Consider the following 17,025-nt stretch of genomic DNA (forward strand, 5'->3'; position numbering starts at 1 on the left):
TGTTTTCATTTTATTTCTTTTTTCTCTTTTAAAAAAAAAGAAAAGAAAAAAGACGACGAATGCCCCCATTCCCTTTTCCGAGCCCTTTACAGCATGCACGTTTAATAGAGTTTTGCTTTGTCTTTAATACCTGTTGGGTTTTTTTTGTTTCCTCATCTGGTTTATTTGAAACACGTCACGATGTGTAGGATTCTCTAAATATACCGCAAATATAAACAAAAAAAAAAACAACAAAAAAGAGGAAAATATATAATATATAACAGTAGTCTAAAACATAAAGTGCACGGCAATGGCTTTGCACAACTCTATGCAGCCAGGGTGGCCACGGCCGAGGAGAATGGGCTCTTCCTACCCTTCCCATCGTGACAATTAAACCCAGAAATCAGTGTCTTGATTGGCAAAGAGTGATTAGGGAAGGAGGGGGCAGCGTCTTCGCAGTTGGGATGCGAAGATTCCAAGGTGGGATGTAAGGTCTGGCCACCACCATCAGCTTCTGGTTCCTGGGTGCTGTCCGGAGTGGGGGCTGCAGGGAAGGCGGGGAGTGAGGGCCATGGATTCCTCTGGTTTCATGTTTTGGATCACAAGCACAGTCCACTGCCAGGAGGGAGGCAGAGATAGGGCAAGGATGGGCGACGTGGGCTGGCCTGGGCCCTGGGACACTGCTGGGGGGAGAACAGAGAGAAGGGGGGACGGTCAGGCAGGGCAGGGCTGCTGTGAACCCCAGCTCTGCTGTGGCCACGGGAGGGTTGCATCCTGATCCAGGCCCTGCTGCTGCTGGAATGGGAAGCAAGAAAGGGGTCAGGAGCCTCTGCTACACCTCCAGAGAAGTGCACGTTCAGGAGACCTGGCCTTGAAGTTGGGAAGCAAAAACTCAAGGGGAAAATGCAGTCAAGAAACTTCAATGATGCCAAGGAGAGAGGAGCACATTCCTGCTTTCAGGAAAAATCATAGAACCATGGTATGGTTTGGGCTGGAAGGACCTCAAATCCCACTCAGTCCCACCTCCTGCCGTGGGTAGGGACACCTCCCACTGGATCCGGTTGCTCCAAGCCCCATCCAGCCTGGCCTTGAACCCCTCCAGGGATGGGGCAGCCACTGCTGCTCTGGGCAACCTGGGCCAGGGCCTCCCCACCCTCATCGTGAAGAATTTCTTCCTAATGTCTAAACTAAATCTCCCCCCTTCCAATTCAAAGCCATTCAACCTTGTAATATCGCTACAGGCCCTTGGAAAAAGTCCCTCCCCAGCTTTCCTGGAACTCCTTTCAGTACTGCAAGTTGCACAGAGGTCTCCCTGGAACCTTCTCTTCTCCAGGCTGAAAAACCCCAACTCTCCCACGTATGAGATGCTCCAGTCCTGGACCATGGGGCAGGAGGGCAAAGGCACTGATGGAACTGGGTTCTGGCAGCTGGCATGGACCTTTCTCCTTCCCAAAACAGCTGCCGTGGAGCCCCCATGCTGGGTACCCGAGCAGGAAAGGGTGAGAGGAACAGCAAATCCCAGGGGAGACCCAGATCCAAGGCATTTGCTCGCGGATGCGGTAGCTCCCCGTGCAGGTGACTCACTGCCAGCCATGAATTAAAGATGAAAGCTGCCAGTGGGGCCGAGTGCAGGGGCTGAGCACAGGGCTGACAGCTGCTGGGGGAGGAACAGGCATTTTATTCCTGGCTTTTTTTCTTTTTTTTCACACCACAAAGCCTGGTCGTGATCCAAGGCGATAACAGAACCTCAGCCCCTTCGAGCACTGGTGACGAGCGCAAGCGTGAGGCCGGGGGTGGGTGAGTGCTGAACATGAGTCATTGCTGCCTCAGTTATGAATGAGGGATGGAAAGAAGAGGACGGACCTGCAGAGCCGGGGAGGAAAGAGGCAGAAAGAGGAGGGGGGAAGCAGAGAGTGTGCTCAGCTTCCCTGTGGAGACGAAGGGGCAACACAGCAACCTCCTAGACCAGAGGGAGATCCCACGGGGTCTCTCTAAGGACATCTCTGGATGCTCAGCATCCCAGCTGCTCTGCATGGCAGAAGCTTTGTGCTGTCCCCAAGTTGGGAGCAGAGAAAAGAGGAACATGGGGGGACTCTGGTGCAGAGAAAGGGGTTGTAATGACACAGCCTGGCTGCTGCCCGGAGGGGAAAAAGGATTACACCAGCAGCACTTTCCCGCTGCGGCAGCAGCTAGCAAAGAGAGGGGAGAGCAGAGACATGCAGGCAGCAGAGCATGGGGAGAACGGAGTGCTGTGGGGGACCCCACTGGTCTCTGCACCCTCCAGCATCACAGGGGATACAGGGTCTGGGTGCCAGGGAGGGTGCTTGCAGGGCAAGCTCTGCAAGCTCAGCTTCCAGTTGCTCAGCACCTGGACCTTCCCTTCTCCACACCCAGGACTACAAAACACCTGTTCCAGTTCCTTCTGGCTGCCCACAGCTGGCCCAAGCACTCAGAATCATGGAATGGTTTGGGTTGGAAGGGACCTCAAAGCCCACACAGTCCCACCTGCCATGGGCACGGACATCTCCCACTGGATACAGTTGCTCCAAGCCCCACCCATCCTGGCCTTGAACCCCTCCAGGGATGGGGCAGCCACCACTGCTCTGGGTAACCTGGGCCAGGACCTCCCCACCCTCACAGCAAAACATTTCTTCCTAAGATCCCTTCTTAATCTCATCTCTTTCAGCTGGCAACCATTCCTCCTCGTCCTATCCCCACCCTCCCTGATTGAGAGCCACTCCCCAGCTTTCCTGGAGCCCCTTTCAGGACTGGAAGCTGCTCTAAGGTCTCCCCAAAGCCTTCTCTTCTCCAGGCTGAACAACCCCCACTCTCTCAGCCTATCCTCACACAGGAGGTGCTCCAGCTCTCGGTGGCCTCCTCTGCACTCGCTCCAACAGCTCCATGTCCTTCCTGTGCTGATAACTCCAGAACAGGACACAGGGCTCTATGTCAGGTCTCACCAGTGCGGAGCAGAGAGGCACAATCCCCTCCCTCAGCCTGCTGGCCCCACTGCTCAGGATGCAGCACAGGACACAGCTTCTGGGCTGTGAGCATACTTCCCCGCAAGGATGGGGCTGTTGGTACCTGTGCAGAGCGTGGCGCTCCTGCCTCACTGCTGCTTGCAGGTGGAGAGCTTGCGGATCTTGCTGCTGGCAGAGCAGGCCTTGCGGGAAGGGTTGGAAGAGGCGCTCGCCCGCCGCTCTGCCTTCGATTTGGTGCTCAGCTGTCCTGTCTCTGTCCCGTTCATGCACACGGCCTTGGGCAGTGCTCTGCCCCGGCTCTGCCCATTCTGCCCTGCCTCTTCCTCAGGCACCTGTCCTGCAAGGGAAGGGAGACAGTGAGGCAAAAGAGGAGGCCCCTGAGCATTGCTGACACCAAAGAGCATCCCTTTCCCTTGCCAGGAATGCACACTGCTCCAGAGAGAAATCAGAGCCTGTTTTTAAGCCTTTCAGGACTGCAGAAGAGGCTGCCCCAACGGGCAATGGGTGACGCAGGGAGCTTGAGACCACATCTCCCTCCTTGCTCCACCAAGGACTGGTTTTATCCCTGTTTCTCCAGCTCACAGCAGCTGGTGGTCCCCAGTAAAGCCCCAGGCAGGATCCTGAACCCCCAGATAGGAGCCTGGCTTCTGGCCAGGAAGCAGAGGGGCAGCAGTGGAGGAAGGCATTCCTCCTCTTTCTCCTCCCTTCTCTGGAAGAAGGGGCAAGTCCCACCCCATGCACCGACCTACAGAGTCCCTAGGGACTGAGGTGCTTGTGGAGCACACGCCTGACTGCTTTTGCGGTGCACGGAAAAGTCTGGTGGGGCTCAGGGCAATGCTGGCTTTGGCAGTGGCTCAGTTATGCCCTTGTCCCTTAAAGAGGACACCCAGATGGGAGAATGGTTTCAAACAGCCCCTCTATGAGCCAGCTCTGGGTGACTCAGCCCTTTCCAGAGGCGCCTGCCCACTGCCATGGCTGGGCTGGGGCTCAGGACGCATCCGATCACCGGAGGAGTGACAAGGGCACAGGAGGGGACACGGCCACAATTTCCAGCAGCAACGATCGCATCCCCAGCCAGGGCTGATGAGAGGAATCATCAGGTTCCCAGATCCACCCCACCGGATCCAGCCGAGGCAATTTCCTTCCAGCAGGAACGTCACGCTCCAGGGCCCTTCAGTTATGACTCAGAGGTTTGAGTGGAAGCAAAGGCTGTAAGACGATTATGTATAATTTTCTTTAAAGGATGCTCAACCCTTTCTCCGCCAAGGCTGACTGGCACGTCATCTCCCTGTACTTGCGCCAACCATCACCGCACCGGTGACTGGGGAGGAGGGGGACAGCGGGAGAGATGCTTCTCCTCTGGAAAACAGCAGGGTCCACCTCGGACCCCTGTCCTCTCCTTCACCTCACCTCACCCCACTAGCTACCACTGCAGGTCCCATCTGCTCCCATCCTCCACCCACACACGGCTCTGACAGAAAGCCCAGCGCTTCCTCGGTGGGTGAAGAGTCAACTGGGAAAGCTGCAAGGGGACACAGAGTTCACCTTGTCCGGATGAAGTCACCTTCAGAGCCTACCTTCCTCTCCCTACAGGGTTTGTGCTGGGAAGAGGGATCGGAGACCCTTGCCGAGCACAGGCTAAAGGAACCCAGACTCAGCATGGATCTCGTCCCTCTGCCTGGTGGGACTGGGTCACTGGTGCAGAAACCAGGAGCACAGCACAGGATGGAGCAGGGCAATGCCAGCACACCAGAGTAAAATGCATCCCTGGAAATAAAGCAGCAGATCAAGCACCCCCACAGCCTGCATGGTCAGATGCAGGCTGCAGCTTTAGGGATCCGGGGAGGGCACTTCTACCCCAAGAAGGCTTCACAGCAGAGCTGGGCCAAGGCAGGAAATACCTTGAGAAACCACCCTGCTGATTGATGTCTAGATCAAAGCAGTCAGTTCTTCAAGTCGGCTGTGCTCCCGGCTTGCTAAGAAAATCTCAAGAGTACCTTCCCGGTGCTGTGGTTTGGATACTCCAGATGCTCCAGCACACCAGAGCTAGGCTTCCAGCCATTCAAACTGAGATAAGGCACTGCTGGTCCATCATGGACTGGGGGGACAGGGATCCAAAAACAGTGGGAGAGGAAGGGTTGGTCGGACATGGCTGTTGTAGGGTGATTCTGGGTTACAAGCGCAGTGGATTCCCCGAAGGAACTGCTGGTGAGAAGGGATCTGTACTCCTCCTGACAGCCTCGAGGCTTTGACACAGCTCCCGTCACTGCCTGGCTGCCAGTTACCTGAGCATTTCTGGCCTGCCATGGGGAGAGACCAGGACAAGGACACACTGGCATGGGGCACCTGCTGGCTTCATGCAGCCAAGCCCAGCCCTACCAGAGCCAACAGCACCCACTGCATTCCCAAGGGAGCCTGTTCAGCCTTGCACCTCCTAGGAAACACAGCTCCAGCCCCTTGCACAGCTTGCCTGCGGATGGAGGCACCCTGAAGATCTGCCATTACCTTCTGAACATGACTGGCAAGGTCAGAGGCTCAGGAACACCAAGCAGAAAATGCGTGCTGTGCCTGACTGTGCACTCACGGCCCTGCTATTGATCCAAACAGCTCCCAGCTTCCGACCACTCTGGAGTGGGTAACATGGTAGAAAGGGCTGAGGTGTCCAAGCTCTAAGCTCCGCCAGGGACAGGGCTCTCTCTGGTGCCTCGGGGCAGGGCAGCTCGCCAGCAGGCAAGGCTGTGGCCCCTGAGCAGCGAAGCCCGGCTGTACCCCTCAACCTGTGAGTCAGGGCTTTTTTCCTCCTCTCCCTTTCTACCTGCATTACAAATGCACGTCCACAAAGCCTCAAATCACCCCATCCAGAGCAAAACTGAGCACTGACCCTTCCCCTCCCTCTGCTGAACTCAGGCCAAGTCGATGAAATGTTTCTGACCAGGGAGGGAAAAAATAAAACATAGAATCATAGAACCATGGAATGGTTTGGGTTGGAAGGGACCTCAAAGCCCATCCAGTCCTGCCATGGGCAAGGACATCTCCCACCGGATCAGGGGCTCCAAGCCCCATCCAACCTGGCCTTGAACCCCTCCAGGGACGGGGCAGCCACCACTGCTCTGGGCAACCTGGGCCAGGGCCTCCCCACCCTCATTGTGAGAAACAGCTCATTTGTCTCTTGTGCGACTCTTCCCTCCTCCTTCTCCCACCCTGCTTCCAAAGCACAGTCCTGGGAGTCTATTATGTATACCAAGGAGGGAGGGTGAACTGCAAGCTAATTTTACCTCCTTCACCAATGACAGTTGCTGACGTTCAAATTAATGAAAATAAGAATTCAACATGGGATGCGTCTTGGCAACCACCTGCCCACGCGGAAGGCAGCGACCCAGCACTGTGTCTGTTGGAACAGCCATATCCTACCTCACCAGCGCTGGCTGAGCAGGGCTAAAAATACAATAAATAAAAGGAGGGTGGAGAAGCGCTAGGAACGTGCCTTCTCGTCCTTGACATCTCTTGCATTTCTTTCATGGCTCCATCCAACTCATTCAGGGACAAAAAAGGTTGCAAAATCAAATAATGAAGAGCTTTTGAATCGCTGTGTTTCTCAGACACAAACAAGCATATAATTTACAGTTTGGAACGCACATTTTCAAGCAACCAGGCTTTAATTCTCCAGCCCTGGCTTTATTTTCCAGCCTTTTGCTGAGGGAGCAAAACAAAAAGAAACAGCCTGGAGCTGCACAGCCCATCTGCCTCTGCAGAAGACAGGGCTGCGGCAAGGGAAGGGGTTAATGGGAGGGGAGGAAAAAAGCCAAGCACAGCTTTCTAAATTTGAAACAGCAGCACAAAAGCAGCGAGCAAGATGCTTACATCCATTTATTACGCACACTGCCTCCCTCCAAACAAGAAAGCAGCCGCTTCTGGAGAGGATGCTCTGCCACGTGCTCTGCTCTCCTCAGCGCTTCCCTCGGAAGAGATGTTTAACACCGATTGAACCAGGGCCATGTAACGTTTAAAGCTCTCTACAGAGCTGCATCAATCTTTAAATAACTTTTTAAAAATAATAAAATATTTTCAAAGCCCCCTTTTCTTCCTCTGAAGAACACAAGACCTAATGAGGTTTCCTCTTTTCCTCTCCCGAACCGAACGCCCACTCCCCCCCATGAGTCACCTGCACTCCGGCTCTCGCTGCCCCACAGAACTACAGCTGAATTGATCACTCATCTACAGGGGTTTGATATATTTATTTGAATGTGGCATCACTGTTGGAATTGTAACACTTGTGGGGAGCTGAGCAAGTTCTGAAGGATCCTGCAGGAAGACTCGGGTAACACGGGATGGAAGTTCACTCCCTGTGCAAGCTGCTCCCCTGCAAACCCAGTGAGGTCCAGGGAACCCCTGGACCCCTAATTCCTCCTTGCACCTTGTTAGGAGCGTTGCGCTTCTGGAGAGGGAGTTTCTGTCCATCACAAACATCAAACCCGTACACTGCACCTTCACATCCCACCTCACCAGCCCCTCTTACCCCCTTTTTGGTGAACAGCCCTATTTTATGGGCTCTCTACAGACTCCATGAGCAGCCTGAGCTGTCACGGCTGGATCAGCAGTTGAAGGGTGAAGTAGAGAGGATGGTCCACCACAGTGGGGCAGTTCTCAGCTGTTCAGGGGTTAAATCCAAACCAAATCTGTTTCTGCTGGACTTCGAGGTACTCTGGACTGTGCTTTGTCCTTTCTAGGGCAAGCCTAGGGTGATTTGTCTGAGGGAGAAGAATTTGTTCCACACTCAAACACGTTCCCAAATCAAGGGTGGTACAGAGCCGCACGCATTTAGGTTCCGCCACCTCCTAAGCCAGGGCCCTGCCTGACAGCAGGAGATGCTCAGCAGTGGCAGGAGAGCATCCAGAAATCCTCCTCCTGCTCCAGATGGTTCACTGGCGACTTCCTGAGCTCCAAGCCCACAGCTGGGCTGCTGGTTTGATAGTCCTCAAAGGATCTACCCTTCATGGATGCATCCAACTCAGTTCCCAATGCTACAAGTGCTGGGAAGAGCACATTGACTGCCTCCAACGATTTATTTCACTGCCTACCTTGGCAATTAAGCAACAACTCTTGAAATAACTGGAAAGTTAAAGCTTGTCACTGTTCACCGGTTAAGTTAAACCAAAATCACCTCCAGCCCACCCAGCTTTCACAGAATCACAGAATCACAGAATAACCAGGTTGGAAGAGACCCACCGGATCACCGAGTCCAACCGTTCCTACCAAACACTAAACCATATCCCTCAGCACCTCGTCCACCCGTGCCTTAAACACCTCCAGGGAAGGTGACTCAACCACCTCCCTGGGCAGCCTGTTCCAGTGCCCAATGACCCTTTCTGTAAAGAATTTTTTCCTAACGTCTAGCCTAAACCTCCCCTGTCGGAGCTTGAGGCCATTCCCTCTTGTCCTGTCCCCTGTCACTTGGGAGAAGAGGCCAGCACCCTCCTCTCTACAACGTCCTTTCAGGTAGTTGTAGAGAGCAATGAGGTCACCCCTCAGCCTCCTTTGCTAACTAACACAGGAAGGGCTGGTCACAATTAACCTTTAGGTCTCTAATTCCTCTGAAACAGCACAAACTACATGAGAACTTAAAAAAATCTTCCAGTAATTAGCCTGTCATTTTCTAAAATTACAGCTCTTATTTGGGTTTAAATACTGCTATTTGTGTTTGGAGTCTTTCACAGCTGATATTCCTCCTCCGGAGATGATCTCCCACTACTGGAGTCACCTGCCTGCGTGTGGGGGTCTATCCAGCTCCACGGCAGATGGATGTGGCTGCTGGAGGAGCTTCCGCACCAGCACAGACCAGGATCCATCCCCAGGACATGGGACGCAGCCACAGTCCCAGATGCTGGCCGTCGAACGGCAGGAAGGTGGCACACATGGGCACAGCGCTTCATGCACCCAGATCTCACACACTCTGCTGTTCTTTGGAGAAAGGGCAGAGTATGATGTTCTTCCAAACGCCAGAGCCCGTCCACAGCAGCCAGGACAGACAGCTCTGTCCTGGGGCTGCTGGACACACAGCTACTCGCTGATGTTGGAAGTCTGCCTAATCTGCCACTTTTAATCACTCTGAAGTACATAAAGCAGGCTAATCGCAACTGAAGAGTTAAAAAGAACACAAATACTTTAACTAAGGTGAGAACAGACAGAAACGCATCTTCTGTACAGAGTCACTTGTGGGGCAGGTGTGCAGAAATCGGCCAGATTCCACAAGCTGGGAAACCCACTCTGAAAAGGTCACAAACCACCTCCCGCTGCAGTATCCTGAACCCTTTGCTTAACAATACAGAACCAAAACCTAAAGAAATATTCCCTTGCAGAACAAAGTTATCTACCAGCTGTCCTGGAGATAGGTAGGATCCGGATGAAGCTTAGGGAGATGATCCTGCACTCTCCAGCCTCTGCCATTAGCTCAGGCCATGGGAAGCCCAGGAGGGCAGGAGCTTTGGGTCCTAGGCTACGCTTTACGCTCCTCTTCTGTGCCCATGGCTGACAGGAGCATGGCTTCCTCTCCAAACAGCACGTTGTGACTGCTCAATGCTCCACTCTGTCCGCTAAGCCCTGCCTCAGCTTCTTCCTCTGCAGCTGGGAATGCACAGGGAAGCAACAGAGCACCATTAGAGACATGGACATGCTTTTCCTCTGGACTGACGCCATAAAAGCAGAGACAGGCTGTCCTGTGCACTCCTGGGCTGGCTGTGAGACAGGTACTAAGAACAGCAGATGCACTCTCACAGCGGTTATCCTCTGGATGGCTGGCCTCCAATGGAGGTTACGGCCACACATGGATATGCCATACCTTCCTCCTGTCTGGAGGAGCTGGAAGCCAGCTCAGAAAGGAAAATGTAGAATTAGAAAGGGATGTAAACGGTGCCGGTTAGGGATTTTCAAGCCTGGTAGCCTCATCGTTGTGCTCACGCCCCACTGATTGTGATGGGGTTTCCAGCCCCACACTTCTCAGGCCCTTGTGAATGGGCTGTTCCCAGCGAGAGCACTTGCAGAGGGGAATGGCTGACCTTCTCAACAGGGAATGCATCCGGAGTCCTCTCCTCTCCTGCCTCTGTGTTTAGAAAAGGTCTAGCAATCAAATCGGCACTTCAGTAAGTCTATCATGTTTTTAAGAGGATTGTAGAATGACAGTCATGGAACGGTTTGAGTTGGAATCCAGTCCCACCCCTGCCATGGGCAGGGACACCTCCCACTGGATCAGGTTGCTCCAAGCCCCATCCAGCCTGGCCTTGAACCCCTCCAGGGATGGGGCAGCCACCACTGCTCTGGGCAGCCTGGGCCAGGGACCCCCCACCCTCACAGCAAAACATTTCCTCCTAAGATCACATCTCAGTCTTCCCTCTTTCAGCTGAAAACCTTTCCCCCTCAACCTCTCCCTGCACTCCCTGATCAAGAGCCCCTCCCCACCTTTCCTGGAGCCCCTTTCATAACTGGAAGCTGCTCTAAGGTCCCCCTAAAGCCTTCTCTTCTCCAGGCTGAACACCCCCAACTCTCTCAGCCTGTCCTCTACGGGAGGTGCCCCAGCCCTCTTTGCCCTCTTTTCAAACCAGCCTCCACGGAGCTTTGCGTAAAGGCCTGGCCTTGGTCAGATCCTAGCACAAAAGTCTGCAGGATGTGAGAAGAGAGCACAGGACGGAGCTCTGCAGGTCACCCAGCTGGCACCTGGACATCAGCTCTATTAGAAAAGGTTATAAATTACCCAAATGCCACCAGTGAATCAGCACTTGGAAACAGACTTATTTCACTTTGATGAGGCTTCCTTCACCTTGGCAGGTTCCACCTCCAACCCACCTACACATCCATGCAGCTGGGCATCCGAGCAGACATCCTGCGACGTTACCTGGGGTGTCAGCACAGGGCCAAGCACTGGCATAGTGACCTGGGCTCCAAACAGCCTCTCCCTTCTCCCCTTGGAAGGCGTTGCCTGGGAAGCCAACCTTGTTTCAAGTTGTTGGCCAAAGAAATGTTGGGCATTGGGTACCGTTAGAGGCTTAATACAACTCAAAGCCTGACACTTTGTTCTTCCATGACGGTGCTTCAAAAAAGCAACTTCTGCCTAACCAGGAAACCAAGAGAAAAACGAGGTCTGAGGGGGCAAGATTTGCTAAAAACTGACCCTGCTTTTGTTCAGGTCGACAGACACCCACCAGGCCACTGTTAAGGAAGAACCACAGCAATGTGGTTAGTCCTGAACTACAGAAACCAGGGCTATAATCACACTTTTAATCATACTGATAAAGCACATCAGCACCCCTACACTCAGCATTGAAACTTTCCCTCCAAAACAATTAAACGAGACTGGAGTAATTAATCTAGGAACTCATGTTCTGTTGATGAAAACACAGGCAGCAAGACAAAGAAGCTGCTGCAGTGACCGCTTGCTATGGCTGCTGCCAGGACTGTAATGCTGAGCAGTCTTTGTCCTCAGCCCTACCACAGCCCCACAGCCCTCTGCTCTCAAGCTGCACGGCTGGTGAGTACAGAGAGGCCAGAGAAGGAAGACAACTCAATTACAACCACTTTGCAAGAACCACTGGTAAACCCACACATATGGCCCTGTCTGTTCTGGCTGGTTTACCTTAAACAACAGGAAATCCCTAATAACAACAGAATCGCTTCTGTCACCAGAGTTACCACAACTGGAGCAGAGAAAAGGTCTCAGTGTGAGGCTCCAAGCACCCTACTTCCCCAGATGCGCCATGTCCTCTGCACACTGAGTTACTGTGGGGTTCTGCTCCAAAAGAACTCAGAGTCTAGCAAAGAGAATTAAATATGCTAAACAACAGAGTCCAGCAAGAGCGAGCTATTACTGGAGGAAGGAACTGGCATGTGGGTAACACACAGGAAGGGGCACCCTCACTGATCAAATAAAGGACTGAGGCATCCGGAGCATCATGGCTCACTCACCATGCGTCATTCACACCACTTAACAATCAATAGTCTCCTCTGCTGCTGAGAGCATTATTCAGACCACAAGGCCTTTCCTAAAAAGACTTAGAATTATAGAATCACCGAATGGTCTGGGTTGAAAGGGACATTAAAGATCACCCAGTTCCAACCCCCTCCAACACCTCCCACTGGATCAGGTTGCTCCAGGCCCTATCCAACCTGGCTTTGAACCTTAAACAGTGAAAACAAAAAGCCACTTCTCTCCTATCCATCCCAGCATCATTCTCTCCTACCTGGTACTGTGAAGTCCTGAGTGTAGATGATATCATCTTCAATGTCATACAAGTCATCATCCTCTTCCTCATTGTAGCCATGCAGATCTTCCAGATAAGGCACCGCCGTCATGCTTCTCCACCGGTCCTTTGTCTCTGGGCTGGGGGGTATGGGCACCAGAGCCTCTGCCTGAGCATGTTTCTTACGAAACCAACTGAGGGGAGAAGAAGAGCAGAGTTCCATCAGCACAGCTTCCCTTTCAGAAGGCCTGGAGAAACCCCAGATGATCTCACTCTGCCCCAGTATACAAAGGGAGGTGCAGTTTGTTTAGGGGAAACTTCCCAGCCAGTTTCATGCCACTGCAAGCTTTTAATGTGCAATAACTGAGAGGCAAGTGTCAAGAAGAGTAACTCTGTCTCCCTGACAGTGCTGCAGGGACACCAGGAGCCCTGGAAAGCCACTCCGTGAGCAGCTCCAGCCACCCGGTGCTGTCAGTGAAGGAGAAACAGCTCTGCCTGCAAAGGAATGTTTACTCCATCGCCAGCCAAAGGCCAAACTACCCACCTGTAAAAGAAAATACATCACTAGAGCTGCTGGAGCCGAGTTGAATTGGCAGAGCAAGCCAAAACAGAGAAACTTCTGTCCTAATGCTGAGTGTGATCCAGGCTGCAGCATGTCAGTCCCAGGAGAGAAGTATTTACTCTAACTCATTCAACAGGCAATTTTCAACTAAAGCACAAAACCACCACTTATACTTTATCTCCTTACCCCACCTCTGTCTTAAGGGTCTTCTATTATCATTAAAACCAGTAGCCCCAGTGCCACCATCTGCCCAGTAATGAATAGCAGCTCTGAAACTGTTCTTAATCAGATCCAGAATCCAACAGGCTTGCATTACAACAGCATCTCCAAAGCCGCATGGGTGGTCCCTTACATTTCTATCCTACTTTCATAGCAAGGTTCCAACCTTGGACCATCTCTGCGATGTCTGTCAGGGCTGCACATGGGCACTGAAAGCCCTCCTGACCTGCAGCCTGCCTTCCTGATAAACTTCAGAATTGGTACTGGTTATCACAGAACAGTTTGTGTTGGAAGGGACTTCAAAGCTCATCCAGTTCCACTCCCTGCCATGGGCAGGGACACCTTCCACTGGATCAGGGGCTCCAAGCCCCATCCAACCTGGCCTTGAACCCCTCCAGGGATGGGGCAGCCACCCCTGCTCTGGGCAGCCTGGGCCAGGGCCTCCCCACCCTCACAGCAAAACATTTCCTCCTAAGATCTCATCTCTATCTCCCCTCTTTCAGCTGAAAACCGTTCCTCCTCATCCTTCCCCTGCCCTCCCTGATCAGGAGCCCCTCCCCAGCTTTCCTGGACCTTTTCAGTACTGGAAGCTGCTCTAAGATTTCCTTGGAGCCTTCTCGTCTCCAGGCTGGAAGCTGGTGAAGGGGCTGGAGAACAGGCCTTACGAGGAACGGCTGAGAGAGCTGGGGGTGTTTAGCCTGAAGAAGAGGAGGCTGAGGGGAGACCTCATTGATCTCTATAACTACCTGAAAGGAGGTTGTAGAGAGGAGGGTGATGGCCTCTTCTCCTAAGTGACAAGGGACAGGACAAGAGGGAATGGCCTCAAGCTCCACCAGGGGAGATTTAGGCTGGACATTAGGAAAAAATTTTTCACAGAAAGGGTCATTGGGCACTGGAACAGGCTACCCAGGGAGGTGGTTGATTCACCTTCCCTGAGGTGTTTAAGGCATGGGTGGACGAGGTGCTAAGGGGCATGGTTTAGTGTTTGATAGGAATGGTTGGACTCGATGATCCGGTGCGTCTCTTGCAACCTGGTTATTCTATGATTCTATGAACCCCAGCCCTCTCAGCCAGTCAATGGTTCCTGTGCAAACACCAGGAAGAAAGGAAAGAAAAGCCTCACCAGATCAACGTTCTCTTGGGCTCACCTTTCTAAGCATTATGCAGATGTCAGATACCTGCACAAAAGGATGCACAACAAGAGGCAGCCTAGAAGGTCTGGAATGTCTGAGCCTTCTTTTAGTTTACCTCGGGCTACAAAAGGTGCTGCTGCTGCAGGGAGTGACTTAAGGACTCACTGAAAGCACACCTCAAAAATAGGGCAAGATCTAACAAACTAAATATCTAAAATTATCCCCTTATCGCGTATTCCCTTCTTGGCCTGACGGCTGCTGCCCTAGACCAGCCTGATGTGACACTAGTGCTTTTTCTATGCAGCTTGCCCAGCCTCCAGTAGCTTCTGTCAAATAATGGCTGTGGAGGGCTTGGAGCCAGGTACCAAAGGGCTCTTCTAAACCTGAGCCATCTGCTTTTTATCACTTCAGTTCCAAACTCACTTCAGGAAGTAAGGGTTGGATGCACCCCCTGCTTGCAAGAACTGTAATTATAATTTCGTTCTAGTCTTACATCACTTTGACACTCGGCCTAAAACAGCAATCCAACAAAACTGTCCAGTAAAAGCAAGGAGTCAGGAGATAAACAAATGAAAACGTAGCTACTGCGAGAGATCAGTTTTAGTTTCCAACCCGCTAGTCTTTTTCCTCTCATCTTCCTTTCCCCTCTCCCTGAGGGAAGGAAACTGGGAGCCCAACTGCTTGGTTTTAGCTGCCGAAATTGGCTGAGCCAGTGCTAAACAGTGACAGATTCAAAGGAGTAAGTCCTTATCCAGAAACCCTGCCTCATGATTCGCATCCTCAAGCCGTTCTCTTCACACTGCACTGAGGAAGGCAACAGCTTTGCAGTAAGGAAGAGTGGAGCAGCCCCTGGGGCTTAATCTTTTAAAAGGAAAGGTATTTTGGTTCATCACAGAACATGTCAACATCACACAAAGAATCACATTCCATCCTTCTGTGCTTACAGTCTGAACGGACGGGCAGCAGCCCAGCAATGGTGAGGTGCAGAGCTACCAGCACAGCCACCACGGCCATGCCAGGACTGTAATGGCAGCCACAGGGAGCACAGCACAGCCTTGGAAAGCAACAGAGAACTGGACACGGACCTAATTTGTCAAGTGCAACCTCTGGTGCACAGGGCAGCGTTGCAGAGTGAAACAAAATGCCATCCCAGCCACGGGACCAGCAGGAAGCAAGCAGGGCCGACGCAACGAGGTTTTGGCCAGCAGTGTGAGCAAACCCTGCAGATGGCTGCCTTGGCGATGTGCATGGTGCACAGCTTTCCTAATTTGACTGTTTGATTTCCTTTCCTTAGGAGACTGCTTTCATCTAGGAGGCGACAGCCGAGATAGCAAATTCAGCCTCAGCTGCTCCAGTCCAGCAGTATCATCTCCCACAGGAGCAGAGCTACCAGCGATTTCTGCCAGGGGCATTGGAACCAGAGGGACCCAAATGAAATGCCAGGGACCTACGAAGAATGGAATATACAGGACAAACAAGATCAGAATGAGTGTGATGAAAAGGATTTTAAAGGGAGAAAGCCTAGAAATCTTTAGCAATTGGTGTTTTATTTTTGCTGCATTTCAGCTCTGCCTCTTTCCTTCCTTCTGTCCTACATACCAGGAGAGTAAAAATAGGTTTTTATTAACAGCAGAAACCTGAATCACTGTACTCTAGGCATAATGCTTCCATCCTCTGGGAGGTGATTTCAAACACCTGCATATTCATAAATGCTAATGAGGGTGCAGAGTGAGAAGAGAAATTCATTGAAGTTCTAGGAAAATCAAAGAACTCTTGGAAGGAGCCTCAAGCGATTCTGCATGGAGTAGCAGAGTATTTCCCAGCAAGCAGTTTTCCAGCAGGGACAGAGATTCTACTCTCTGCACTGGTGCGAAATGTTATTAGTGAAGATTTGCTCCTCACCTCAGAACCATGGGCTCCATCAAATACCTGAATCCAGCTCAAAAAGTGACTGACTAAGCCAGATGAGAGGAAATGGCCTCAAGTTATGCCAGGGAAGTTCAGATTGGATATTAGGAAAAAAGTCCTTCATGGGAAGAGTGGTGAAGCACTGGCAGAGGCTGCCCATCACAGGGGTGGAGTCTCCATCCCTGGAGGGATTAAAAGAGCATGCAGATGTGGCAATTTGGGACAAGGTTTAGCAGAGATTGTGGCGTTGGGCTGATGGTTGGACTGGATGAGCTTAGAGATCTTTTCCAAGCTCAATGATTCTAATAAATCATTTCTCACTACTTTGCAAGCTTATTGAGAACACTTGTAAAGCTCAGGAACTCTGGGCAGCCACAGCACAAGTATTAATTGTGATCCTGCCAGCTAAGGAGTGATGTCTAGACGGATTGCTATAATCTACAGGGAGATTGGACAGTGAGGGTCAAGGACTGAATGAAAGACAGAATCTGGGTTGACCAACGCTTAATAAGCCCGCCTGGTTTGCAGCTTCCAGCTCAGATGTCATATCAGAGACCATCCTTCTGCTCTTTTCAAGTTCTGGTATAAGCAAGGTTAAAATAAGAATCAGTAAGCACAGCTGCAGCTTCCAAATACGCCCTGTATTTCCAATTCACTCCCTGTTCTGGGTCACAAACATTTCAGCTTGCTCGCTCTGTGTATGGACCACTTTACCTGAAAGCAGATGCCAAGCTGCAGATCAAAGCCCTACCAGCAAGGATGGGTTCTGAATGATTCTCCGCCTCCCACAACACTATGCAAGAACTACATGCTGACTGGAAGGTCACCATCCCCACAAGAAGTGACTAACAGGAATTTGACTTGATGATCCTTGTGGGTCCCTTCCAACTCAGGACATTCCATGGTTCTATAACAGCATTCCACTTCCATTCAGTCCACTTGTAGATGAATATGGAAGGTGCACATCAGTATGTGACGAGGAAAGGCAACACATGCAAGCAATAAATCTATAGCAA

The 17,025-nt window shown here is 51.9% G+C and overlaps 1 protein-coding gene across 3 annotated transcripts in view; it reads right to left on the minus strand.

The window, feature by feature from the left end:
- STK11 (serine/threonine kinase 11) overlaps positions 1 to 17,025 on the minus strand; it is a 42,708-nt gene continuing 25,683 nt past the window's right edge. Inside the window, exons 8-10 of one of the 3 annotated variants that reach the window (XM_069877858.1) lie at positions 12,188 to 12,381; positions 3,064 to 3,297; positions 1 to 659 (exon numbers count right to left, since the gene is read on the minus strand). In XM_069877858.1, coding sequence (XP_069733959.1) covers positions 3,089 to 3,297; positions 12,188 to 12,381 — 403 coding nt within the window. In that variant the 3' untranslated portion in view covers positions 1 to 659; positions 3,064 to 3,088. Of the gene's footprint in view, positions 663 to 1,512; positions 1,634 to 3,063; positions 3,298 to 12,187; positions 12,382 to 17,025 lie in introns of those variants that run through there. The other 2 variants (XM_069877857.1, XM_069877859.1) reach the window with 2 other exon arrangements.

Source organism: Phaenicophaeus curvirostris, chromosome 28 (assembly GCF_032191515.1).
Source record: "Phaenicophaeus curvirostris isolate KB17595 chromosome 28, BPBGC_Pcur_1.0, whole genome shotgun sequence".
Taxonomy (NCBI): domain Eukaryota; kingdom Metazoa; phylum Chordata; class Aves; order Cuculiformes; family Cuculidae; genus Phaenicophaeus; species Phaenicophaeus curvirostris.